The 26508-nt window shown below is 42.5% G+C and overlaps 1 protein-coding gene across 1 annotated transcript in view; it reads right to left on the bottom strand.

Annotated features, from left to right (window-relative positions):
• Positions 1–591: 591 nt before the first annotated feature.
• Positions 592–26508, bottom strand: part of LOC122563500 (uncharacterized) — a 224164-nt gene continuing 198247 nt past the window's right edge. The window contains exons 3-5 of the mRNA XM_043717296.2: positions 22454–22962; positions 16172–16466; positions 592–9946 (exon numbers count right to left, since the gene is read on the bottom strand). Of these exons, the coding sequence (XP_043573231.1) occupies positions 9780–9946; positions 16172–16466; positions 22454–22962 (971 nt within the window). The 3' untranslated portion in view covers positions 592–9779. The remainder of the gene's footprint in view (positions 9947–16171; positions 16467–22453; positions 22963–26508) is intronic.

Below are 26508 nucleotides of genomic sequence, written 5' to 3'. Positions count from 1 at the left end.
CAAGTAATTTGCAAATGAAGAAAATGTAATGTGAGAAAAAATCTTTTCCACACATTATGTTGTTAAAGTCTGGAATGTGCCGTCTGATCATGAGGGGGAGACAGGTTTAATCCAGGCATTGGAGAGAGCATCAGATGGTTGGTGAGTAACAATGTATAGGCTTACAGAGATACTGCACAATGGCACCATGTGACATTGTTCATTTGGAGAGGTGGTGTCCGTAGAATGGGCTAAATGGCCCTCTTCTACATCATTACAATTCTGTCATTCTGGGATTCCTTGACAATTAATCCCTGAAACACAGCAAAGTGCAATGTATTTTCTTTGAAATATGGGTAGGTACGGAGACAGGTCATGAGTAAACCATAACTGGAATGGGAATGAAGCCCTCTACCTTTCATCTAACTTTGATTCACATGCAGTTCCAACTAACTGAGCTTACTCGCCCCCTTTCTAGCCTTTATTCCCATTTACAACACCTAACGTCATATATATCTTCATTCTTTTCAATTATTTTTTCAAATCAATTCCCCTTTTTTCAAGAAGTGTGTATCAAACCTAAAAAACACAATCGTGCTTAAAAACATTAAAGATGTTTCAACTTGTTTTTATTTCATAAATGGACACAGCACAGATATATAATTTTAAAAAACAGACAAAACCTTTTTTTTAAATCATTTCTCATGGCCAGCAACTTGGAATAAAACAGTTTACAAATTAGAAAGATAGGTATTGGACGTCTAAATTGCTACAACTCTACAAGGTGTATATACAAGACAACTGAAATCCATGAAATCCATTAATGATATATTTCCTATTAAAAGTATTTACATGCTTCTTCAAAAGGTGGAATTATTAACGCACAAGATACAACTGGACAAATAATCAGATGCTGAAGTTCCAATTTTCATTTGGTCTCTTTTGCTGCGCAAGGAACCCTTGTAACACAAATATTGTTTTCGGGGGAACAAATACCAAGACGCACATTAATGCCATTAAAATTTGTACAGATTTTAAAAACTATTTACAGAATTTGTCAGAGGGCGAGTTTCGGAGTGTTCTGATTTTTCTTTATAGATCCACCAGGTGGATTACACCCCTTCACTGGTTACATTTTGTGGACAAAGTGATAAATCCCACAGAAACAGCACTGAGTGCCTCTAGTTCGATTGTCAAGTGTGTTTGTCATTTCGTTTTCATTTTTGACTATCACGGGAAGGCCATTCTCCTGTCCTCCAGGCAGAATTCTAGTGGGACACAATTCTATTTCAAGAGATTGATTATCTTTGTCTTGTGCCACTGAGGTAGCTGTGACAACAGTGTAACATAAAGCACAACAGCAAGCACATCCATTAATACTCAACAGGACATTGTCTACAGTTCTCAAGCCTCCCCATGACTTTGATGGATTTCTTGAGCAAAATGATTCCTAAGTGGAGAAAAAAATAAAAGGTATAAATGTACCCTCCACTCTGGCAAAATGAGAATGTAGACAGTTATTGAGATTTCCATATGCTGCCTGTCATTCCGTCTTATGAAAAATCTGAGAAGTGTTCCTACTTGGAGTTAGATAGAAGTGGAGAAATAGAAAGCAAATGCATTGAGTTTGATTTGAAGCCCACACTGTGCAGCTTCCACCTGTTGTTAAGTATTTACATTAAACCAAGATTGAGTAATCCTCATCATAAAACTTCAACCACTGTGTTCATGTTACTTTGTCACCGCAACATTAAAAATAAATATTGGGTTGGATTTGGATTTCAGCCCTGCCTCAGTCCCAATCCCATCACAGCCTCAGGAAGGTTTGAACCGACTCTGACCCTTCATTCAGATCTCGAACGCTCCTCAATAAAACTCCAGGGCGGGAAAAACACAATGAGGAAGTTTGTAGGAGCAAGCCAATTTGAGTGGCCTGTGCTGCTGAAAACTCAACTTCATTGCCAGGCAACGTGTGCAACAGTACAAGTCACTTGGCCAAGTTTTTCCGCAGTTTTAAAAGAAAATTTCACAGTGTCAGAACCATAGGTTTGGAATTACTTGCTCTCCATCACATTCTAACTTTCGGGAGCAGTATGACTCTTCTTCAGAACGGAGAATGGACTCCTCTTCAGCTGTTTTGATTCTGGCGAGATTTCCCAAACCCAATCTTTTTATTGAATTGATTTGAATCAGCATTACTGTCACATATACTCACATGGGTACAGAGAAAAGTTGACAAGTCACCACTTATGGCACCATCTGAGGTGGAGATTCTTGAGTACAGATTCTTAGAGATAAAGAAATAAAATAAAGATATAAATCCAGCATTAAGAAAGCATATGGTGTTTTGGCTTTCATTAACGGGGGATCGAGTTTAAGAGCTGCGAGGTTTTGCTACAGCTCTACAAGTCCCTGGTGAGATCACACTTGGAATATTGTGTCCAGTTCTGATCGCCCTACTATAGGAAAGATACAGGGGCTATGGAGAGGGTGCAAAGAAGGTTTATCAGGATGCTGCCTGGACTGAAGGGCTTGCTTTATGAAGAAAGGTTGAATAAGCTTGGACTTTTCTCTCTGGAGAGAAGGAGGAAGAGAGGAGACCTGATCGAGGTGTACAAGATAATGAGAGGAATAGATAGGATCAATAGCCAGAGACATTTCCCCAGGGCAGGATTGACGGGTACGAGGGGTCATCGTTTTAAGATATTAGGAGGAAGGTATAGAGGAGACGTCAGAGGTAGGTTCTTTACGCAGAGTTGTGAATGCGTTGCCAGCATTGGTGGTGGAAGCAGAGTCATTAGGGACATGTAAGCGACTGCTGGACATACACATGAATAGCAGTGAGTTGAGGGGTGTGTAGGATAAGTTATTATATTTTAACATTAGGATTAAACCTCGGCACAACATTGTGGGCCAAACGGCCTGTTCTGTGCTGTACTTTTCTATGTTCTATGTTCTATTACAGACCTTCAAAAGTACAAAATTGTAGGAATGAATTCGAAAAATAAAGAAATAAAAAGTTCAGAATAGTTGCCAATGTCTCAACTTAATCAAAGCAAGGGGTGTTAGTGTTGGCAATGGGCTGTAACATGCAGCTAAGGTCCAGTTCTCATAATCCTGAAAAGACAGCAGTGCCCAATGCAGGCACGCCCCAATCTCCATTCATCACACTAGCCTACGCTGAGAGCTCACCAACTGCATTTGGCCAACAGCAACAATAAATGGGACTGACTCCTGTGGACAATTGTGTTGATGATACTTAGATTTTAGAAAATGAAGCTGAACGAAGCTCAAATAAAAGTAAAATACTGCAGGCGCTAGACATCTGAAATAAAAATGGAAAATGCAGGAGAAACCCAGCAGGTCTGGCTGCATCTAAAGATAGAGAAAAACAGAGTTAATATTTTGAGCGCAATATTACTCTTTGTCAGAGTCAAACCCTTGAGTCCCTTCAGCACTTTGCACTTATTTGCAAATATCTGCAATTCTTAGCGAAATGAAATCTAGGAATCATGTGCTACTTAAGACAGAAAACTAATGTGGATTATGTAGCTACAATTGGATCAGCAAGCTGTTTGTTTTTAAACCTCCTGTTCATTCTTTTGCCTGTTTAATTTAACTTGTATGAAACAGTGACATTAAACAGGCAAAAAAAAATCAGAAGCCTGGAGAGACAAACTCTAGGTATAAAAGCAGTCAGAGGTCATTCAAATATTCCCCTTTTTGTGGCGATTCTCTGTCAGGTTGAGTCCAATAATACACCACCGATGCCAACATACAGCTAAGCATGGCCATTCGAATGGAAGGGAGTGGATGGAAGGGGGCACCTCACTTGGGGAAAGGCCTGTTTGCCCCAGGTGGCACCAAAGTGTCATGTCATCCTTCCTTCTGTGCCACTTGCCCAGCAGTACATGGCACCTCCAGACCCCTCTTGCCTACCTCTAAAATGCCTCTCAGCTTCTAAATCACTGAGACTTATCTTCCCGCGGTGACCCATCTCCTCCCGTTAACCTATAGCTTTGCAAATATCTACCCAGTTCCACTTTCAAATCCATTCAAACATACTGACAATTGGTAAAGACTAGACAACTGACCCCTCAAGAATACTTGTATTGCACACTTGCCTTTATTGCTCAGACTATTGAGTATAGGAGATTGTACAGGACATTGGTGAGGCAACTTCTGGAACACTGTATGCAGTTCTGGTCACCCTGCTATAGGAAGGGTATTATTAAATTGGAAAGGTTTTGGAAACGTTTTACTAGTATGTTGCTGGGAATGAAGGGTATAAGTTATAAAAACAGGCTGGATCGGCTGGGACTTTTTTTCACTAGAGCTTAGGAGGTTGAGGGATGATCTTATGGAGGTTTATAAACTCATGAGGGGCAGAGATAAGATGATAGCAAATGTCTTTTCTTTAGGGTGAGGGAGTTCAAAACTAGGGGGTGTATCTTTACGGTGAGAGTAAAAAAATTTAAAAGGGGACTGAGGGGCAACTTTTTCACACAAAGGATGGTTCGCATGTGGAATGAGCTGCCAGAGGAAGTTCTGGATGCAGATACAGTTACAACATTTAAAAGACATTTGGACAGGCGCATGAAGAGGAAAGGTTAAGAGAGATATGGGCTGAGTTCAGGCGAGTGGGACTAGTTTAATTTGAGCAATTTGGCCAGCATGGACCAGTTGGACCGAAGGGTCCGTTTCTGTGCAGTGTGACTATAAGACTGTATGGATATGGGTGGCTCCACCTGATCATTGAATTTTCTAATTTCTCATTAAGAGTGTAGGAGGGCCAAAGAATGTAATCTCCCACGAATGGGGATATTAAACAAGCTGTGTACCACCACAATGTTATTAACTTAGCCTTTAAAATCAAAGAGCATATGTGATAAAACATGAGTGGCAGCAATCAGGTATAGCTGACTACAATTGGAAACCTCGTTTTACCTGTAAGGCCCATTAGGTTTTACTGTTCAACATTTCAATGTGTGATAACAATATTGATGCTGTCCAGTGTTACAGCTGGTAGCAACTGGAGTATGATTTTCGAGGGGAGTCCATTGTCAGCAGAGTGGTAAGCAAAACAAAATTTCTACAAGTCGCCAAAGAAATTTGTCAGTCTTGGGGTGGTCACAATTGGATGAGGAAGCCACAGTCTGGACTGAACCGCTGCTCCAGCCTCCAACCCCTGCTGCCAGACAAAGAGCAATGGAAACCTTGGGTCGTCAATACAAACAAATCCATCTCGTCGCATGGCCCCCCTACACACAGTCCTGTCAAATGATAACTACACAATTACAGGAGGAGAAATGCCTCATGCAGAGCAGCATCCAATTCTGGATTGAGAAACCTCTCTCTCCATTGCAGTGCCAAAATATTCTAAAAGAGCAGTCTCCAATTCCCAAGGTAAGACATTCAAGTTAAATTTTGGGGTTTGATTCGAAGCAATGGAATTATTAAAATTGTAGCTTCAGTTTGTAAAAACGGAGCTTTTGCCTATGACCCTTTGAACTGACTGACTGATCAATTCAGGGCTACAATCACGCACTGTATATTACCCCCCACTGCTCCACACCGAACCCAACTAAAGGTGCAAGTCACCTGTGCAGCTTATTGTCCACATAAATCAATGTTTATATGTCAGTTAAAAATCAATGACAAAAACATGTAACCCCGCGGTATCTTTCCCGTGTCAAGGTACAGTGAGAAAGATTGAGTGAGAGAAGACTGGGTTGGAACATCCACACAAGCACAAACCACAGGGTAAGAATGTCATTGTGATGAAACTGTTATGTAATTAGTTTAGGAATAAAGAATGCAATTCATTTTCCCTTCTATTCCAAATTCCGTTAAGTCCATTGCCTGGACTCTAACTCTGGTTGATCAGTTAACAAACTTAATTTAACCTGAATGGAAAGCCAGAAGCAGTCAGATTTGTCTTTGAAGTATAAAATATGACATGCACTGGCTTTTCACTTCCTGTTATCTGCTCTAACCAGGGCAGTTACAGTGACTGAAGAAGGTAAAGATGGAGGTAAGATGTTGACATTTTGTGAATGGCGTTCATGCTTGATAGTTTGACCTTTAATCAGGAATTCATTGAGAGCCTCTGATTATATCCGCTGAGTGGGAGCTCTTTCTTGAGTTTAGAGTCTGTTTCCTGACTTGAGATTCAAAACATATCATGGTTCTCTGTAACAGCACAACCGGAATTGGAGGCTGTGTTGAAAAAAAAGGCATTATCAAGAAAAGAAATTTTTAAATTCATATCCTAGCCTCTATAAACTCTGAGAGAACCCAAGGGAAGTTCATCCAAAGCCAATTAAAAAGCTGTCAGTTTTTATTCTGTAATTGATTCTCAGGATTGAACTGGAGGTTCTTAGCTAGTCCACTGTCCTATGACAGACTGTGCAGAGAGTGAAGAATTTTCTCCTTCCCGGAGATGGCAAACGAGGAGGCATAACAGCAAAATAACTGAGCAAGTTTATCTGAGGGAAAACCCACCACCTTTCGTCAACCCCCTCCCCCCCACCATGGTTACCTTCTGGGCAGATCCTATGGGCAACTTTCAGATGTTATTTCCCTTAATCAACCTGTTCAGACATGTTATTACATACTTCTGGACCAGTTAGATCTTCAACCTGGGCCTTGTGGCTTGGAGGTATGGACACTGCCATGGTGCCACAAGAACTCCAACTTGGGCAATTTCCATTTGGCAACAATTAAGACTCTTCAGTAGTCATTACTGGGCACTTAAAAGATTCAAATCTCCACCTTCAGAACCGCTGCTGTGGTTATCTCATTTCCCAGGTAACCACAGCCCCCTACCTGTTGAGTTAGGGAGGGATATCTCCAATTTCACCAATTTGGGGCCAATCAGATGCATGGACAGTGGGGAGGTGGTTGCCATTGAAAGCCACCCTTTAATTGGACCCCCATGGCCACCTTTGCTCCATGACAAGAAGATAGAAATCTCACTGCTGGACACCCCCCCCCCCCCCCAACATACACACACAATGAGGAGCAGGCCTCAGCTGACAGACTTTAGGACCCAAATATTGCTGGCCTCTGATTGCCTATCAGCTCTCTGAAACCCGAGTGAGGCCTGTAACAGGACAAGAACTTGTCCTCACTCTTATCTGTCAGTTCTTAATGAGGGTGAGTTATCTCAACAATGAGAATGGAGTGTTAGTCATCATCTAACACACTCACCCTCCCACTAAGACAAGGAAAAGGAAAATCTCAGCTTTGTAACCCTCGAATGAAAGTGGTTTGGATAGCAGCAGATAAATGGACCAGGGAGAATCAACATTACTCAATTCCCACTTTAGTGTCATACATTCTGCCTGTCCGTCTGTTTTTTTATCCCCCACTGTACCACTATAAATTCCAGTCCACACTTTGATTATGGAAAGGGTCACTGTAATCTTTACTCTGTTTTGATTACACAATCCCACCAGTGATGGCACTGTTGTGCTTCTACTGGTGAAAAACATAATTACAATCCAATAAGTTTACATTACAAATTTGGAACACAAGATTTATAATGGAAAAGCTGACAGAAAGTGTATTAAAGTGTTTTTCTTTCGCACTTGTAACTACCACTTGGTTGATACCAGTGTTCACACTATTGAAGCCAAATTAAAAGTCAGAATGGTCTATACGTTAAACTCAAAGGAGAACCTTGAGCATTATGTTCATATTGTCCTGATCTTGGTGTAGGCAGGCAGGACCACCATAGATTCAACCAAACGTTAATTCCGGCAACGATGTCGTCAAGAAAGATTGTAACATGGGAGGCGACAGCGTCAGTGATTGTTTGGCTCTTCTGAGAATTAAAGATACATCTTCAGAGACTCTCCGGGGATAAAAGGAGAAACCATTAACACTGGATCTTAAAACCAAACAGAAGCAGCTCAGTCAATATTGTGCATGCCAAAGGCTGATTGAATTTTCAAAAACCGGCTGAAATCTTGAACCAAAATGGTGTCTTCACTTTGCTCATTCCAGATGCTGACGGTCAAACGGCGCATTTGACTTTTGTTTTCATTTCACATTTCTGACATTGAAATGTTACTTTCCACCTCTCCTTTGATCCAAAAAATCAGATGAATCCTGGGGACAATCTCAATGCTCCAGGTGTAACACTTTATCAGTGTATTGACCACATTAGGTTTCTCTATCTGCATCCTACCTCCCTGGACAGTTTGTCAATTCAACACCAAATTTCACTGAATAAACCTTACCAACCATGCCACATTTCACAAGTCATTATTGTGGCAAGTGAACTTTGACCTTTTAGTTGTTTCTGTCTCTGATATCAGACAGACTTCAAGAAACAAAGATACATTCAGATGGCAAAAGATTAACATGAACTCTCAGTAGGGTTTGTCACATTATCCAACCCAATTTTCTCATAGATGCATCAATTGTTCCTGCAGTTCCCCAAGTCCTGTGTGTACAACTCCCTATTAATTCAATAGTGTTGGATTCTTCAACACTGCTTCCTCTTTGTGAGTAGGATACATACAAGGTCATTATTTGTGAGATGAGGCAATCCCAAAGTTTACAGCAGGAACAAAGAGTCTATTAACATTTTGGCACTGGAAATTGTCAAGGTACGTAGAGTGGAAGAGTTGTATTTAAAGATACTGTTCCCTCACTTTTTTATGGTGGAGAATGAAAGAGGTGAGAAGAGAAAGAGAGGAAAAAGAAAGGAATATGAGAGAGGGAAAAGAGAAACAGAAAGAGAAGGAATTCTGTCACTTGAGAAGAGCAACCAGAGATGGGGTGTAGAATAACAGGAATGGAGAGAAGATTCTCGCCACTCGCTCACATCTTTTCTCAGTGTTTCCTTCCCAAGTGTTGGATGCGACCATAATTGGTGAATGTGATGCACTCAGAGCTTGTGCCCCGGACACAGGCATATTTTTGCAGGGTGGATTTTTTGCTTTTTTCTTGTTGATTGCGAACCATAATTCCATCCCTCAAATCAAATTCTCCCAATCCTTGGCTGAATCACAGGGAACAAGGTGTTAATGGTAGGAAAGTGTTTTCCAAAACAAGACTTCTTTTTATTCAATCTGACACAAACGTATCAAAAATTCAGCAACATTAATTTAAGGATATGTTTGGTGACCTTCAAACCTCAGCTATGTTATCAGAATTTAATACTCTTCCATTTAGCTTTCATACAATTTCAGTACAGTAACTCTATAGACATCAGATATTGATTGTCTATTTTCAGAGGACAGTCAAGCACTTCCACGTGTGTGTGTGTGTAGATATATATATATTACATGTATTCAAGAACAGAAAACAACAGATAACGTGGTACCAAGATGTTGCTCACAGAATTTCGAAGGTTGTTTTGCAGAACAACCTTTGACACTGCACCAATGTTTAAATCAGATGCGAAACGTGACCATTCTAAATGAGCAAAATTGACTTTTAACAAAACTATTTTCTCTTAATAATATGAGCCTTCAGCACCTCTCAACCACGAGGACTATTTCCAATGCTCTGCACTATACATAAATTCTAACGCAGTGTGGCAGTTGTCTAAAAGCAGTTGTGCTTTGCATTTTATAGCCCCTTACTACAGACTCCTTTAGAAGGCTTAGGTTGAACAACGACAGGAAATTCAACAACACACGTGAAAAATACCAGCATTAAAACATGACTCTGCTACTTAGCAGAACTTTAATAGAGCGACATCATTTGGGATCATTATTCTTTTTGTTTTTATTTCAGAGACGATCTGTTGACAGTCCAGGCAATGAGAGGCACTCTTGATTTGTTTATGCATAAAACTCCTCCTGTTTGTCAGGTTTTTGGTAAGCTATGCTCGCCTGCTTCGGCTCTTCCAATGTGTAGCTTCCCTCGTCCTTTTTCTTCATTCGATAGATCAGCAGCATGACCAGGAAGGCAGCAAAGAGTGCTCCAACTACCCCCCCGACAACAACCGCTGTGTAGGAGAAAACGGAAAAGGGTTAATAACAGTTTACCTCCTGCACCATTAAACAAGGGGAGTCAAGATTGGTGTAGTCTCCAGGTAGACGTGGGTCACAGGATCAAACAGATTTATACCATCATTTGTGGATTGAATTCACTCCTCATGTATTTGAAAGCACAGAATCGAGGCCATTCGGCCTACTACTTCCCTTTGAAAGATCTACCCACTTGATTCCTTTCTTGCAGCCCTGCAACCTTTACTTTATCATGATGTATCCATTACTGTTAAAGATACCATTGAACTTGCTTCTATCTAAGGAGTGCTTTTTAAACCTGTCCTCTGCCTTTAAGATATTATTGGACAATTTTGTCAAAATGATCCAAAATGCCCAATGTCCAAGAATTTGGGAAACAGGGAAGGCTTGTTTATTTATTCCTGGGATATGGGGTCACTGACTGGGCCAGTGTTTGTTGCCCTGAAGAAGGCAGCAGTGACCTCCTTGAACCACTGCAGCCTGCAGTGTTTAGGTACACCCCCAGCATTGTTAGCAGGCAGTTCCCTAAGTCGAACAGATCCGAGCAGAGGGGTTTCTCAGGTCAGGCCAATGAGTTACGGCTGGAAGATGTAACTCATAGTTTCACAGAATTAGATTATAAAGTTGTAACAGCCATTTGGTCTAATTGGTCCATGGCCAATAGTTATACAACAGACTTCTCCTCCCATTCTCTTCTTCATCTTACCTTTTCAACATAAACTTGTTCTCCTTAATCCCTCCTGCATTTATTCAGCTTCTATATTATTTTCCTCAACCACTCCTCATGGTAGCAAATGGCACATGTTCACCAAAGTTCCCTTATTGATTTGTTTGGGTGACTAATTTATATTCACAGCCGCAAATCAGGGATGGGATGGATGGCCTTGTGATATTATCGTTGGGAAGCTAATCCAGAGCTAATGTTCTGAGTACCCTGGTTCAAATCCTGCAGATGGTGGAAGTTAATAAATATCTGGAATTAAGACTCTAATGATGACCATAAATCCATTGTCAATTCTCTAGGGAAAACCCATCTGGTTCCTGAATGCCCTTTAAGGAAGGAAACTGACCTCCTTACCTCGTCTGTTTTACATGTGACTCCAGACCCACAGCAATCTGGTTGACTCTGAATTAGGGATGGGCAATAAATGCTGGTCTGGTCAGTGACACCCTCACCCCACAATTAATGAAACAAAAGTTCTTTAGAATGTAATTAGATCATATTTGAGACAGAATGCTGACAAGAATCTGGGACATATGTAGATTTGTGTTTAAAAATTATGATTATCGTTTTTTTGTTATATGTAATTACACATTTTTGGTGATATATAACATATTAGCATTGTTAAATGTTTCAAAGTGCAAGATTTCTTGGCATGCTTTTGTTAAACAGAAATACATAGCAGCCAATCTGTGCTAACAACATCTGACTGACATTAAGCTAAATAACAAGGGGCAGCGTTGGTCTCAATAATATCAAGGATGAGGGGCATCGGTTATGTGAAAAGACCAGAGCAGGTAGGAATTGTTTTTCTTGGCACAGAGAAGCAATGTATAGGATTGAATAAGGACAAAAAATAGGAATGTTATTGTAGTTATCAAGGCCTGATAATAGCACAAGGCACAGGGAAGTGTAGAAATTGCAGTAGATTATCTCAAAAAGATATTAGGAGAGTGAAACACTGGCAATTAAATATGGGATAATTCAAAGGTGTTTTATAAATATATTAGCGGCAAGAGAATGTCCAGGGAAAGCGTATGCTATTTTCGACCCTAATGGGCTAACGTGTGTAGCTGGGAGATGTGGGTGAGGTTTTAAAATGATTACTTTGTTTCTGTATTCACTACTTAGGAGAAGAATGTAGGTATAGAAATCAGGAATTGCAACTTTAACAAATTAAAGAATTAGATTACAATTAAGAGGGATGACGTATTCATGGTTTTGGTGGGCTTGAATTGGATAAATCTCCAGGCCGAGATGAAATGTACCCTATGTACTCTGTGTGAGGCAAGGGAGAAGATTGCATGGATTTGACATTAATTTTCAAATACAGATATGGAGACAAGGCAGAGGACTTGAGTACAGCTAATGTGTACTATCATTCATGAAAGGAAGGGGGGATAAATGAGGGACCTCCAGGCACGTAAGTCTAACATCGGTGGTAGCAAAACTACTGGGGAAAAAAAAATCCAAGAGACAGAATAGATGTTTGGAAAGACCAGGGTTAATCGAGAATAGCATGGTTTTGTCAGTGGAGATCTCACCAAACAGGTTTGGTTGAGTATTTCGAGAAGGTGACTAGATGTGTAGATGAGAGTACTGCAGTTGATGCAGCCTGCATTATAATAGTTTATAATTGACAAGGTATTGCATGAGAGACTGATCAAGAAAATAAGAGCCCATGAGATCCAGGACAATTTGGCAAACTGGATTCAAACCTAGGAGAAAGTGAGGACTGCAGATGCTGGAGATCAGAGTTGAAGAGTGTGGCACTGGAAAAGCACAGCAGGAGAGTCGATGTTTCAAGCATAAGGCCTTCACCAGGAATGAGGGGGTGGGCCGGGGTTTGAGAGATAAATGGGAGGGAGGTAGCTGGGAAAGCGATAGGTGGATAAGGTGAGGGAGAAGGTGATGGTCAGAGGGGGCAGTGATGGACGGGTCCGGAGGGCGGTGCCGAGTTGGAGGCTTGGGACTGGGATAACGTGAGGGGAGGGGAATGAGGAAGTTGTTGAAATCCACATTGATCCCATTTGATCCCAAAGCAGAATATGAGGCATTCTTCCTCCAGGTGTCGGGTGGTAACAATTTGGTGGTGGAGGAGGCCCAGGATTGCATGTCCTTGATGGAGTGGGACGGGGAATTGAAGTGTTCAGCCACGGGATGGTGAGATTGGTGGGTACGGGTGTCCCAGAAGTGTTCTCTGAAATAATCTGCAAGAAAGCGTCCCGTTTCCCAGATGTAGAGGAGACCACACCGGGTGCAACGGATGCAGTGGATGACATTGGTAAGGGTACAGGTAAATTTCTGTTGGATGTGGAAGGATCCTTTGGGACCTTGGATGGAAGTGAGAGAAGTGGTGTTGGCGCAGGTTTTGCTCTTCCTGTGGTGGCAGGGAAAGGTGCCAGGGATGGAGTGTGGGCTGGTGGGAGGTGTGGACCTGACGAGGGAGTTGCAGAGGGAATGGTCTTTTGAGAATGCTGATAGGGGCGGGGAGGGAAATATATCTCTGATGATGGGGTCCGTTTGGAGGTGATGGAAGTGGTGGAGGATGAAGCGTTCATTGTATGAGGAGATTGGTGAGGTGGAAAGCTGAGGATTGGAGGGTTCTGCCCTTGTTGCTTTGACTGAGTGGTAGGAGGCAGAGGGTGATGGTTGAAGGGTGCTTTTTATGACTGGGAGCCTGTATCCATTGGCATATCACAGGGTTTATCACTGGTCCCTTGTTGTTCATAAATTGGATTAGTGATCTAAACATAAATGTAGGAAGTACGATCAGTAAATTCTCAGATAACATGAAAATTAGTGATGTGGCACAAAGCGAGGAGGAATGGTTTTGACAACAGGATGATATAGATGGTCTGGTGAGATGGGTTGAACAGTGACAAATGGAACTTAATTCTGAAAGTGTGAAGTGTGTATTTTTGGAGGACTGATAGGTAAGAGAGTAAATGGTAAGATTTTGAGTGGCACTGATAATCACATGGTTAGGAAGGCATATGGGAAACTTGCCTTTATTACTCAAAGAATTGAATGCAAGGCCAAGGAGGTGATGATGGATATCATGTTAGTTTGGCCATAACTGGAGTGCTGTGTGTAGGGTTGGTTGCCACATTACAGGAAGGATGTGCTTGCACTGGCCAGCATGAGAGAAGATTCACCAGGACGTTTCCTGGGCTGGAGCAAAGCAGCAATGGAGAGAGAGTTGACAGGCTGGGGCTGTTTTCCTTGGAGCAGAGAAGGCTGAGCAGGGACCTCATTGGGGTGTACAAATTTCTGAGCGGCACAGATAGGCTCAATAGGAATAAATATCTTCCCTCAGCCAAGGGATCAATAATCGGGAGGCATAGGGTCAAGGTAAGGGCTGGAGGTTTACAGAAGAGTGAGTAGAATTTGTTTTACCCAGGTGCTGGGGGCTGGCATCTGGAACTCACTTGCTGAACGGTTAGTAAGAGATGGGAACCATTACAACATTCAAGAACTGTTTGGACGAACAATTGAAATGCAACAGTATATGAGGTTATAGGCTGAGTGCTGGGAAATGGGATTAAAGTACATAGGGTGCTTGATGACTGGCATGGACATAATGGGCCGAAGGGCCTGTTTCATGCAGTAATATTCTACGACTCTACATGAAGAAAAAGACTTGATAGAGAAATTTAGACTCATGAATAGATTCAGTATGAGTAATTTAGGAGAACCTGAGGAAATAGTCCTGAGTCTGAAACATTGCTTTTCCTGCAGTTTCAGAACGGGCATTACTTTATTTTGTCATCAAAGTGAGAAAGGCTGTGGATGGAATGGCAAAACATTCCACTTGTGAAGCTGCCCATCAATCAGTAAATGGTTGGGTTTTTATCCTGTGTTTCCAGCACAACGTGGAAGAGCAATTAGATGGTGTTTTCTTTCCTTAAATAACGTCAATTCTCGAAGGAGTGTTTATCCTGGTTTCTGATGTACTCTGTCCAGTACATCAGTACAAAGGAAACATGAGCCCACATCTGTTTCACTTGAACCATCCAGTTCTTTAAAACAGAAGCAGGGTTCTGCTACAGCATTTATCAGCTCACTGTGGACAAATACATCTGATGGCAGAGACAGAAGAAGCACATGAAAAGGCATGTTCAATACACCAAGTCATGAAATCATTATGGCACACAAGAGGTTATTTGGCCCATCAAGCCCATGTCAGCACATTTCCAGTCCATTGTTCTATCCTTGTGATCCTGTAAGTTTATTTCCCTCAAGTGTTCGGTCATTTTTCTTTTGAAATCATTGTCATTTCCATTTCAACTGTTATCACAGGACACAAACCCCAGGCATAACCACTTGCAACAAAACAGAGTTATTCCTCACACCCCATTCCATATTCCTCCAACTGACCTTTTATCAAAGACCTTAGATCAGCATCCCATAGTTCTCATACTATCAGCAAATGGAAACTCTCCTTTGTCAATTTTATCTCAACCCTTCATAATTTTGTTAACTCAACTGGATCTCCCCAGCTCCATGGAGAACTACCATTCTTCATTTGAACCTTGTAGCTCATTCCTGGAACCATTCCAGTCAATCCCCACTGCACCCTCTCAGGGATCCTTATGTTCTTCCGGAAATGTGGCAGTCTGAACTAGGTGAGACACTGTTAATTTGTTCATTATCTGTGGGCATCACTGGCAATGGGAACACTTGAAGTACATTCCTCACTGCCCCTTGGGCACCGCACTGAGTGGCTTGCAGAGGGCAATTAAGAGTCAACCCCATTGCTGTGGGTCTGGAGTCACATATAGGCCAAACCAGGTAAGGATGGCAGATTTCCTTCCCTAAAGAACATTTGTGAACCAGATGGGTTCTTCCAACAATCAACAATAACTTCTTGGTCACATTCACTTGTTTTCGATTCCAGATTTGTTTGAACCCATTTATTAGCCTGGGCCACAGGATTACCACAATGCTACCATCTCCCCCGTGGATATGGCATAACTAAAGCTTTATAAAGCTTCAATATAACTTCCTCACTTTCATACTCAATACCTTTACTTATGAAGTGAGACCAAACTCAGCTTGGTCTTTACTGTGCTCACTATGCCTTTCACAGTATCTTAACATTTAGTTCAGAGTTTTTCAACTTAATTTTAAAGTCTGATTTTGTGAAGGAAGGGCCTAAATAGAATAAACTCGCAAATTACACTGAGCAATATTCACATCTGAACACATAATCCATTCAAACTGAACTTCCTCCATTTAAAACCTGCTGATGAACCTCCTTGAACAAGCTGATGGACACTTCTCAGCCTATGTCAGAGCTCTATAACCTGGGTAATGGTGCCCTTTGCAGTAACACCTACCAGAATGATCTGGTATTCAGCATTCTTGATACCCGGCGTAAAGTCAAGGCTACTCTGTGTCTGGGGAAAAACCACAATGATACATCGCTGTGTCCAAAGTATAATCTGTGCAGCAAAGACTACTAAAGGAAGCAGCTTACCTACTAACACCTCTTTCCTCTCCAGTATGTTTTTCTGGGGTAACTGTGCAGCTGAAGATGAGCTCCCCGAATCTATTGCATTGTCTATGTCATTGGGGAGGCCTTTCTTCCCAGTGCCCCTCCTGGTTGGTTGTGTGACGACAGCGAACACTTCATTATTTGCCTCTGGATTGATCACTTCCCCTTCCTCGGTGATTTCAAAGTCTCCACTCGGACTTCCTGCAGCAGGAGCCTCCACCTCATTGTTGACAGTCGTCACTTTGACTATTTCACTGGAGTCATCTTTCTGTGCGTGCTAATTTTTGAAAGAAAAAGTGATTTGGAATTGAAAAGTAGATTCATATCCAAGTCCCCTCTGATTAGCTTGCTCTGGTAATGACAGCTCTGACAAGCAAGTAAAAAGAAGCAAGCTCTCCAAGTTGGCTTTCCTGCTTTCAGGATGCACAATGCTTCACTCTGAGACACGGGAGATCGTTTTAATCAAACTATTTTACACCATCCCAGATATTCTCACTGACGTCAATGCACAGTTAAAGTGGATCTATTGCAAGGTCAAGATTGCTGTCAGTTCCTCAATAGGTGGAATACGTTACACTTATGCCCAGTGGTTGGGAGACAAATTCAATAATGACTCTGATCCCACAGGATCTTGCCTGATCCTTTAGATTGAAGTTAAAATCGCTCCCAAACATCTGCCAGTCACCATGATCCAGATGTGAGCAAAATCAGCAATTGCAAAGAAGCTTAAAAAAAAACCCCAAAGAACTGTGGCTTCTGTAAATCAGAAACAAAAACAGAAATTGCTGGAAAAGCTCAGCAGGTCTGGCTGCACCTGTGGAGAGAAATCAAGAGTTAACATTTCGGGTCAAGTGACTCTTCGTCAGAACTCAGAATGCAAACGAGCTACTGGACAGTGCATCCTGTACTCTGTATAAAAAAAAAATTCTTAGCCTTGGGGGTTCTCTGTACATTCGAAACAACTGGGAAATACAAAATTGAGGGGCTATGGCGCGATTACTGGTGGGAAACTGTAAATACAGATAAATACTATGGCAGTTTATTTTTCTACTCAACATGTTCAGAAATGTTATTACACACCTCTGGAGCAGGTGGGACTTGAAGCCGGGCCTCCTGCTTCAGAGGTAGGGACACTACCCACTACAGGCAGAAAGGACACTGATTGGTCAAGATGTTGACATGAGAAAGTAATGAGGGACTATAGTTTCTCCAGTGATATAAATTGAGATTATTTGAAATTCCACCTTGTGTTTGTCTAGATGGGTGGAGGAGGAACAGCTTTGACAATAATATTGGGGTGGCACGGTGGCTCAGTGGTTAGCACTACAGCCTCATAGAACCAGGGTCCCAGGTTTGATTCCAGCCTCAGGCGACTGTCTGTGTGGAGTTTGCACATTCTCCCTGTGTCTGCGTGGGTTTCCTCCGGGTGCTCCGGTTTCCTCCCACAATCCAAAGGCGTCCAGGTTAGGTGAATTGGCCATGCTAAGTTGCCCATAGTGTTAGGTGCATTATTCAAAGGGGAATGGGTCTGGGTGGGTTACTCTTCGGAGGGTCGGTGTGCACTTGTTGGGCCGAAGGGCCTGTTTCCACACTGTAGGGAATCTAATCTAATATTCAGCTGAAAACAAACACAGATCAGTTCCAACATGGTTCACTAATTCTGTTGCAAAGAACTTTTTGAAGCTTGCCTACCTAGACAAACTTATGTGAATTTTGTTTTCCTTATTCTGAAGAGGATTGTATAAAATGGTAGAGACACAGACAATCCTGAGTTCCCTTTGAGCCATGTCTCCATTCACAGGGAGAGGCTATTCATGTTTCTTTAAGACTGCACGGCTGCTGTTAATCCCAGGTTTACATAAGCTTTGACAAGAAAGACCAGAGAACTATCAGGGAAAGCTTTGCAGTCAAATCCATTCCAATATTGGGAATGCACCTCACTGCACTTTGGGGCCAGCAACCATAATTCTATTCATTTTAAAATAGCGATGGAAAAGGATAGACCAGATCTAAAAGTTGGAGTTCTAAATTGGAGAAAGGCCAATTTTGACGGTATTAGGCAAGAACTTTCGAAAGCTGATTGGAGGCAGATGTTCACAGGTAAAGGGATGGCTGGAAAATGGGAAGCCTTCAGAAATGAGATAACAAGAATCCAGAGAAAGTATATTCCTGTCAGGGTGAAAGGGAAGGCTGGTAGGTATAGGGAATGCTGGATGACTAGATAAATTGAGGGTTTGGTTAAGAAAAAGAAGGAAGCATATGTCAGGTATGGACAGGATAGATCGAGTGAATCCTTAGAAGAGTATAAAGAAAGTAGGAGTATACTTAAGAGAGAAATCAGGAGGTCAAAACGGGGACATGAGATAGCTTTGGCAAATAGAATTTAGGAGAATCCAAAGGGGTTTTACAAATATATTAAGGACAAAAGGGTAACTAGGGAGAGAATAGGGCCCCTCAAAGATCAGCAAGGCAGCCTTTGTGTGGAGCCGTAGGAGAAGGGGGAGATACTAAATGAATATTTTGCGTCAGCATTTACTGTGGAAAAGGATATGGAAGATATAGACTATAGGAAATAGATGGTGACATCTTGCAAAATGTCCAGATTACAGAGGAGGAAGTGCTGGATGTCTTGAAATGATTAAAGGTGGATAAATCCCCAGGACCTGATCAGGTGTATCCGAGAACTCTGTGGGAAGCTAGAGAAGTGATTTCTGGGCCTCTTGCTGAGATATTTGTATCATTGATAGTCACAGGTGAGATGCCGGAAGACTGAAGGTTGGCAAATATGGTGCCACTGTTTAAGAAGGGTGGTAAGGACAAGCCAGGGAACTATAGACCAGTGAGAGCCTGGCCTCGGTGGTGGGCAAGTTGTTGGAGGGAATCCTGAGGGACAGGATGTACATGTATTTGGAAAGGCAAGGACTGATTCAGGATAGGAGAAAATAGATGCTGGAGATCAGAGCTGAAAATGTGTTGCTGGAAAAGCGCAGCAGGCCAGGCAGCATCTAAGGAGCAGAGAATCGACATTTTGGGCATGAAGAAGGGCTCATGCCCGAAACGTCGATTTTCCTGCTCCTTGGATGCTGCCTGACCTCATTCAGGATAGTCAACATGGCTTTGTGCGTGGGAAATCATGTCTCACAAACTTGATTGAGTTTTTTGAAGAAGTAACAAAGAGGATTGATGAGGGCAGAGCAGTAGATGTGATCTATATCTCAGTAAGGCGTTCGACAAGGTTCCCCATGGGAGACTGATTAGCAAGGTTAGAACTCATGGAATGCAGGGAGAACTAGCCATTTGGATACAGAACTGGCTCAAAGGTAGAAGACAGAGGGTGGTGGTGGAGGGTAGGAAATTACTGTCCTTACCTGGTCTGTCCTGCATATGACTGCAGACCCACAGCAATGTGGTTGACTCTTGTTGTCCTCTGGAATGGCCTTAGCATTCAACTTTGTTCAAGGGAACATAAGTGTTGGCCCAGCCAACAGTGACCAGTGTCACCCAGTGACCCCACGTCCCAAGACTAAATTAAAAAAAGAAAATAACAAGCGCATCCAGAATGCCATTAGGGGGGATATCCCAGGACTCGCACCCAGCAACAGTGAAGCAACAGCAAAGTATTTCCAAGTCAGGATAGTGAGTGGCTTGGAAAGGAGCTTGCAGGGGGTGGTGTTCCCATGTATCTGCTGCCCTTGTCCCTTGAGATGGGAGGCATCGTGGATTTAGAAGGTGATGTTGAAAGAACTGTGGCAAAGTTGCTGCAATGCATTTGGTAGAAGATGTACATTGCTGACACTGTGCCAGTTGACGAAGGGAGTCATTGTTTAAGTTGGTGGATAGTGTCCCAATCAAGTGAGGGGCTGCTTCGTCCTGGATTGCATCAAGTTTCATGAATGTTATTGGAGTTGCACTCATCTAGCCACATCACACTTCTGACTTGTGCCTTGTAGATAGATGATGGACAGGCTTTGGGGAGTCAGGAAGTGAGTTACTCGCCATGGTATTCCCAGACTCTGACCTGATATTAAAGCCAAAGTATTGATAATGCCATTAGAATGAGCTTTCAACATGACAAACAGAGAATTATATCACATGTAGCACCAAAACAGGCAATTCAGCACTAATTGGTCTTTGCTTCTGTTAATGCTCCACATGAACCACACTCCTTTGTGTTTATCCAGCTTCCTGTAAATGCTGTTTCCCTCGGTTACTGCTTTTGGTGGTACTGGAGTCCTCACTCTCATCACTTTGGGTTAAAAAAATACATCATTCCTTCTTGGATTTGTTGGTGACCATTTTATATTATTTATTTCTATGGGCTCTAGCTTTTGTCTCATGAAATAGATTAGAACATCAGACCAGGAGTAGGCCATTCAGCCCTGTCATTTTAGATCATGACCAATCATCTCCTCAATGTCACTTTCCCACATTATCTCCATATTCCTTAATCTCATTAGTGTCCAGAAACATATCGATTTCACTCTTGAACTTAATTAAATGAGATTCCACAACTCATTGAGGTACAGAATTCCAAAGATTAACCACACTCTGAATAAAGCAATTCTTCCTCATCTCAATCCTAAATATCTAACCCCTAATGGGGTACATCCTATTTGTATCCACCCTGTCATACCCTGTCACATGTTTCTATATTTTTATGAGATGCTGGTAAATTCATCAGATGGGTGTTTCGCAGGAGGAGGTGATGGCATTGTTCTGATATAACACCTTCACTGAAAAGTTAACCTGGGAACTTTCTAATCCCCAGAACTCTTCCTGAAGCATCACTCTTCCTATGTGCTGTAACAGGCTAACTGGCAGCCAATTGTAATAGGCTCCTTTCAGGTTGGTGACCCATGACCAGTGGGGTTTCACAGGGATCAGTGTCAGGACTGCAACTGTTCATAATACATATTAATGACTTGGAGGAAGGAAATGAATGTCCTGTAGCCAAATTTGCAAATGACACTGAAATAGGTGTAAAGGGAGATTGTGGGAGGGATATAAGCAGTTTACAAAGTGATATTGATTGGCTAAGTAAGTGGGAAAATGGAGTAAAATGTGGGAAAGTTTATAGTTGTTCATTTTGGAAGAAAGAACAAAGTTTCATTTAAATGGAAAATAAACTGCAGAAAGCCTCAACTCAAAGGGACTTGTGCACGAAACACAGAAAGGTAGCCGACAGAGGCAGCAGGTAATCAGGAAGGGCAAGGGGAATGTTGGCCCTTATATTTCAAAGGGGTTGAAGTTTAAGAGTAGGGAAATCTTACTGCAACTGTACAAGGTGCGCAAGCAGTTTTGTTCTCCTTATTTAAGGAATGATATAATTTTATTGGAGACAGTTCAGAGAAGATTCATAATGAGTGGTTCCTGGTGTGGAGGGCTTGTCTTATGCGTAAAGGCAAAACAGATTGAGACTCGGATGAGAGGCTGAACTCTCTACTCTCACTTCTATTTTTAATGTTTTAACTTGGAACCCATTGTAATAGAACATCTATTAACAGCAGGCCTGTAGCAATGGGTTTGTATCATCTCCTATCTTGGCAGCCACTGTTACATGAAAGTTTCGGGGCACTTGCTTCCATACTCATTTCGGATGGCATTGCCATCTTGATCACCTTTGACCTCAGTACGAAGTTCATCTTTGTTCCCATGGGGACAAAGTCTGGGGCTTTGTCCCCTTTGACCAACGCACATAGTAACAGTTCAGATAGTGTCAAAGACTGTCTACTTCCCTACCATGTTCTCCATCAGACATTTCTCGAGGATCATCCCTCAGGGGCCCCCAGCACTTCCATAGTTGAAAGGACTCCTTGCAATAAGTGCTTTCCATAGGCAGTGGTCATAAGCAGGCCCTAGGCCTGACCAAATTTACTTTGCTCCCATCTCCTGGAAACTACATCTATTCAAAATTCTAATGCCATTTTAATTCCCAAGAGTTGTCTTCCAAAACGTCATACATTTAACTTGCAACTAAGAAGGCAAGGAAATTCTATACATTTGGTGTTCCACAGTATTCTGCACTGGGCGGTTACTACACTCCAGTCAGAATTAAAGAACACACAACTATTTGTCTTCTGCACCCCAACAGGGAGGTTTATTTCTGTAGTTGTGCTACAGGCTGCTAGAGGCTGCTGCACAGCCTCTAAACAAGTTCAGAAACTGGCTGATGAGCCATCAGTCAACTCTGAAAGAGATACTATCTTGACATAACATACAATATGTAACACATAGACTCTCAGTTATCTAAATATGACAACTTACCTCTGTGATGTAAGGGACATGTGAGAGGGTTTTCCAAGTGCTCTCTGTGAAGCTTGCCAATGAAGCTTGGCTCGTGTGTGCATCTGCTGTCGACGCTGGTCTGGCCACCTCACTAACTCTGGTGGCACTCCTTGTGGTTGACTGCACTGTGGATGCTGCTGCAGTAGCGAGTGGCACAATGGCGATGGTACGGGCAGTCGGCATGGCGACGGTGCTGGTGGTGGTGGCGCTGGCGGTTGTCGAGGCGCTTGTGGTCGTTGCCAGGAGAGTTGTGGTGGAGGCAGCAGCTGGCATGGTGATGGGGACTGGCGCCATTGTCGAGGTTGCTGCCATGGTAAGAGTGGAGGCGGATGGTGTGGGTGAACTGGCCGTGCTGTCGCCCGCCAGAGAAGTACTTTGGAAGGTGAAGGCAATCGGCTGAAGCGAGCCGAAGGATGTGGTGGATGGCGGAGAGGTAACCGGCCTGGCCATGCGGGTGGTAAACCGCAGCTCAGTGTCAAACTCAAAGTCTGAAAAGAAAAACACAAACACTGAGTTCAACCTGATGACCATAGATTGTACAAACCATGGATGGGAGTGTCATATAGTGTAGAAAGATGCCATCGCACCCATTGAGCCTGTGCTCGCTCTTTGAAGTTGCTAGCTGATTAGCTCCCCTTCTTTGCTTTTTGCCCATAGGCAGGTATGTTTTTCCTTTCAAGTGCTTATCATTTCTCTTTTGGAAGTTAAAATGAAATGTTTCCAACATCCTTTCATTCCAGGTCACAGCATCTGACTGTTTTATTAGAAAAAGGTTTCCTCTTGTTGCTTCAGAACAGAGCAGACTGGAGGGGCTGAATTCTTCCTGCTGCTCCTATTCCTTAATCTCTTTGGGCTCTGTTGGTCAATGCCATAAGTCAGTGCCCTCTCATTATTAACCCTTCCACCCCTGCCGGTAGAAGGGAGCACTGAACCAAACCATCAGGGTGTTGGGTTTATGAATCCTTGTGATTCCAAATATTGGGGGGAAGGGGGTTGATGGCCAACTGGTATTATTGCACGACTGTTAATACAGGTAATATTCTGGGAAGCTGGGATTGAATCCCACCACAGCAGAGGGTGAAATTTGAACTTAATAAAAATCTGGACTTAAGAGACTATTGTCAATTGTCAGAAAAACTCATCTGGTTCACTAATGTCCTTCAGGTAAAGAAACCACCATCCTTACCAGGTCAAGTGACTCCAGACCCACAGCAACATGGTTGACTCTCAACTGCAGTCTGAGATGGACAATAAATCCATGAATGAATGTTTAAAGAAAAAGTGTATACTTATATATGAAACATCACACATACACACATCAGATCTCACGCTAGAATGGCTACTCCATATTAACCTGTACTACTAAAACATACAACCTGATCTGACAATAACATGTTGCCAATGCCTTCAGGATTGTGAGCAGGCAAGAGACCAGAGGAGGAGGTGGAATCAGGCCTTCTAGAAGATTCTTTTTCACCAAGTGATCTCTGAGAAAGAGCCTTTGCTGTTTTGCCTGTGTTGAGAGGTCCCCCATTGCCAGTGCGGGGATCATGACGATGATCAGATCAGATCACCAGTTGGTGGAAAGAACTCTCCAGAACAATGTCAGAAAAACAAACAAACAGAGGAAGTGCCAGAGAAACTCAGCTGGTAACATCTGTGGAGAGAGAAAGCAGAATTAATGCTTTGAGTCCAGTCACTAAGGTACAGTACAACTTAAGGCAATAACATAGTTTGGTGCTGGTGATGACCTGGAGATTATTGGCAGAATTGGCAAATCAAGGGGAGGTGAGTGGTCCAAATTAATTTTAAGAACATTTGTAAATTGAAAATGAAGTTTGAACAATGTTTGATCTGCCTGTTTAGCACATTTCTCCACCCATTTCTGAAAGCAATGTCTTGTTTTTAATTCTAACTATTGTATCCTAAGGTAGCACAGGAGAGTGACAACTCTGTCCATTTTTCACTGTATTCCTGTACTCTTTTATTCAGGTATACCTGACAATAAAATTAAATCTAATCTAATTGGCAGGGGAACAGTTCCTTAATAATTTATTCTTCATGTGTGATTGGTTGGGATTGTACCATTGTATGATTGTGTAGAAGGAAGGCAATGAGAGGGCTTGGGCGTGTGGTGTATAATATACAGCTAACTCAGCAATGACCACTGACCAACGATAGAGACACTGTCTGTAAGCTGAGTGATGAGAAGCCCATAAACGAAAGGAAGGATGATCCCAGCTAAGATTGGTCTCACTGATACTCAACATCCTCTGACCACTGGAAGGAGGTTACACACAGTAGACAGGAATATTCATTTAAATTGGGATCCTGACCCCGCACTGTGTCGGGAACAGTCACCTGACTGTGATATTACCTTGTTTAGTCAGTAACTTGCCAGAACTTGTCCTTACCAGTGCAGTAGGAAGATTTGCAAATAACACAGCCTGCTATTGCAGGTGAGAGTGACAGAGAAAGAGAGTGAGAGACAGAGATAGACAACAGACAGAGAGAGAGAGACAGACAGACAGACAGAGACAGAAAAATGGAGGTTGATTCCACTACTAGGTGACCTCTCAGAATTTTTTTAGTTTGAAATAAACATGCCGAGGCTGTCAGCAATGGTGGGGAGGAAATCCATCCACAGAATGGCCAGTGGTTGGGTGGGTGGAGAAGTGATCTGACAGTCTTACCTCTGGAGGACTGTTCCCTCTCTCTCGCCTGCTGCTTTCCTCCTCTCTCCCTCCTTCTGTCTCTCTCTCTCTCTCTCGCTCTGTATCACCTCCTCTCAGCTCCCCAGTCCCCATGCAGCCTTTACCTTCCCTCCATTGGTACTTGCTGGTTTCTCCCCTAACACCGTAGCAAACGGTGCTCACCATCGCTGTTTGTACCCCATATTGGGGCAAACATTCTGCCCATGAGACTCTGCTCAGATTAGTTCCCTGCTCCAATGTTGGTTGGGTCCTAGTTGCGATTAAGCTCCCACTCTGGTGTTCTGTGCACGCTGTCAGCCTTGGCTCTCCAGTTTCAATTCTGGAAGTTGCTGCCACGCACAGACCTGGGAAACCCACAAAATCAGCATTCCCTCTAATCAACTCAAATAGTAGGGATCAACTCCAGTTGGAGACAAGGATGCAATCTGTGGTTTTGTAAAATCAGAGGGTTTTTACTTTCAGTGGAGCTGACTATGACAGAGTCAGAGTGCTGACGAAAGCTTGAAAGTGGCGGGGAGATCAACTTACACAGCAGTCAGCATTGACAATGCTGATCACTGCTCTGTGTTCAAATCAAACCTGTCTGCACTTACCAGAGAGGAGTCGGACAAGTTGGCCTGAAACACTCCCATAGTTAAATAACTCCCAGTCAAGACCCACACATAAAGGCTTATCAGTAAGCTGAGGCATTGCATAGCAACCAAATAACAAACACGACACAAGTAATTGGGAAACACCATGACCATTTCTGATTGGCAAGATGATGGGGTCAGGTCCAGTTAACCATATGGCATTTTAGGGGCATAATCTCAGAATATGAGCTGGGCATTTAAAACAGAGATGAAGATGAATATCTTCTCTTAGAGGATGGTGAATCTGTGGAATTCTTTACTGCAGAGGGTTGTTAAGGCTGGGTCATTAAGTATATTAGAGACTCTGAGATAGACTGACAGATTTTTAACCAGGAAAGGAATCAAAGGCAGGAAAATGGAGTTGAGGATTGTCAGATCAGAATGATAAAACAGACACGAGGGATTGAATGGTCTCCCTCTGCTCTTATGTCTTATGGTCCAAACAGAGAGAATGGCACTGGGAGGTCAGCCCCAGCTTTTCTCATTCAAATCCAGTTCAAGTGGCCGGAGTTAATAATGAGAATTACCTTTTCCATTCTTATTGAGGGAACGTGATCTAATGAGGGGAAAGGGAAGGCTAGCCAAAGAAATGTCAGCAAACGATCGGACTGAAAACAAATAAAACCGTCATTGCCATGACTTTAATTTAAGTTTATGGTTCTTCCAATTTCCACATTACTGGGAATGT

This window comes from Chiloscyllium plagiosum, unplaced genomic scaffold (assembly GCF_037043375.1).
Source record: "Chiloscyllium plagiosum isolate Xiang-an unplaced genomic scaffold, Cpla_swu_hap1 HiC_scaffold_30, whole genome shotgun sequence".
Classification (NCBI taxonomy): Eukaryota; Metazoa; Chordata; class Chondrichthyes; order Orectolobiformes; family Hemiscylliidae; genus Chiloscyllium; species Chiloscyllium plagiosum.
This window is presented reverse-complemented; position numbering and strand designations above follow the sequence as displayed.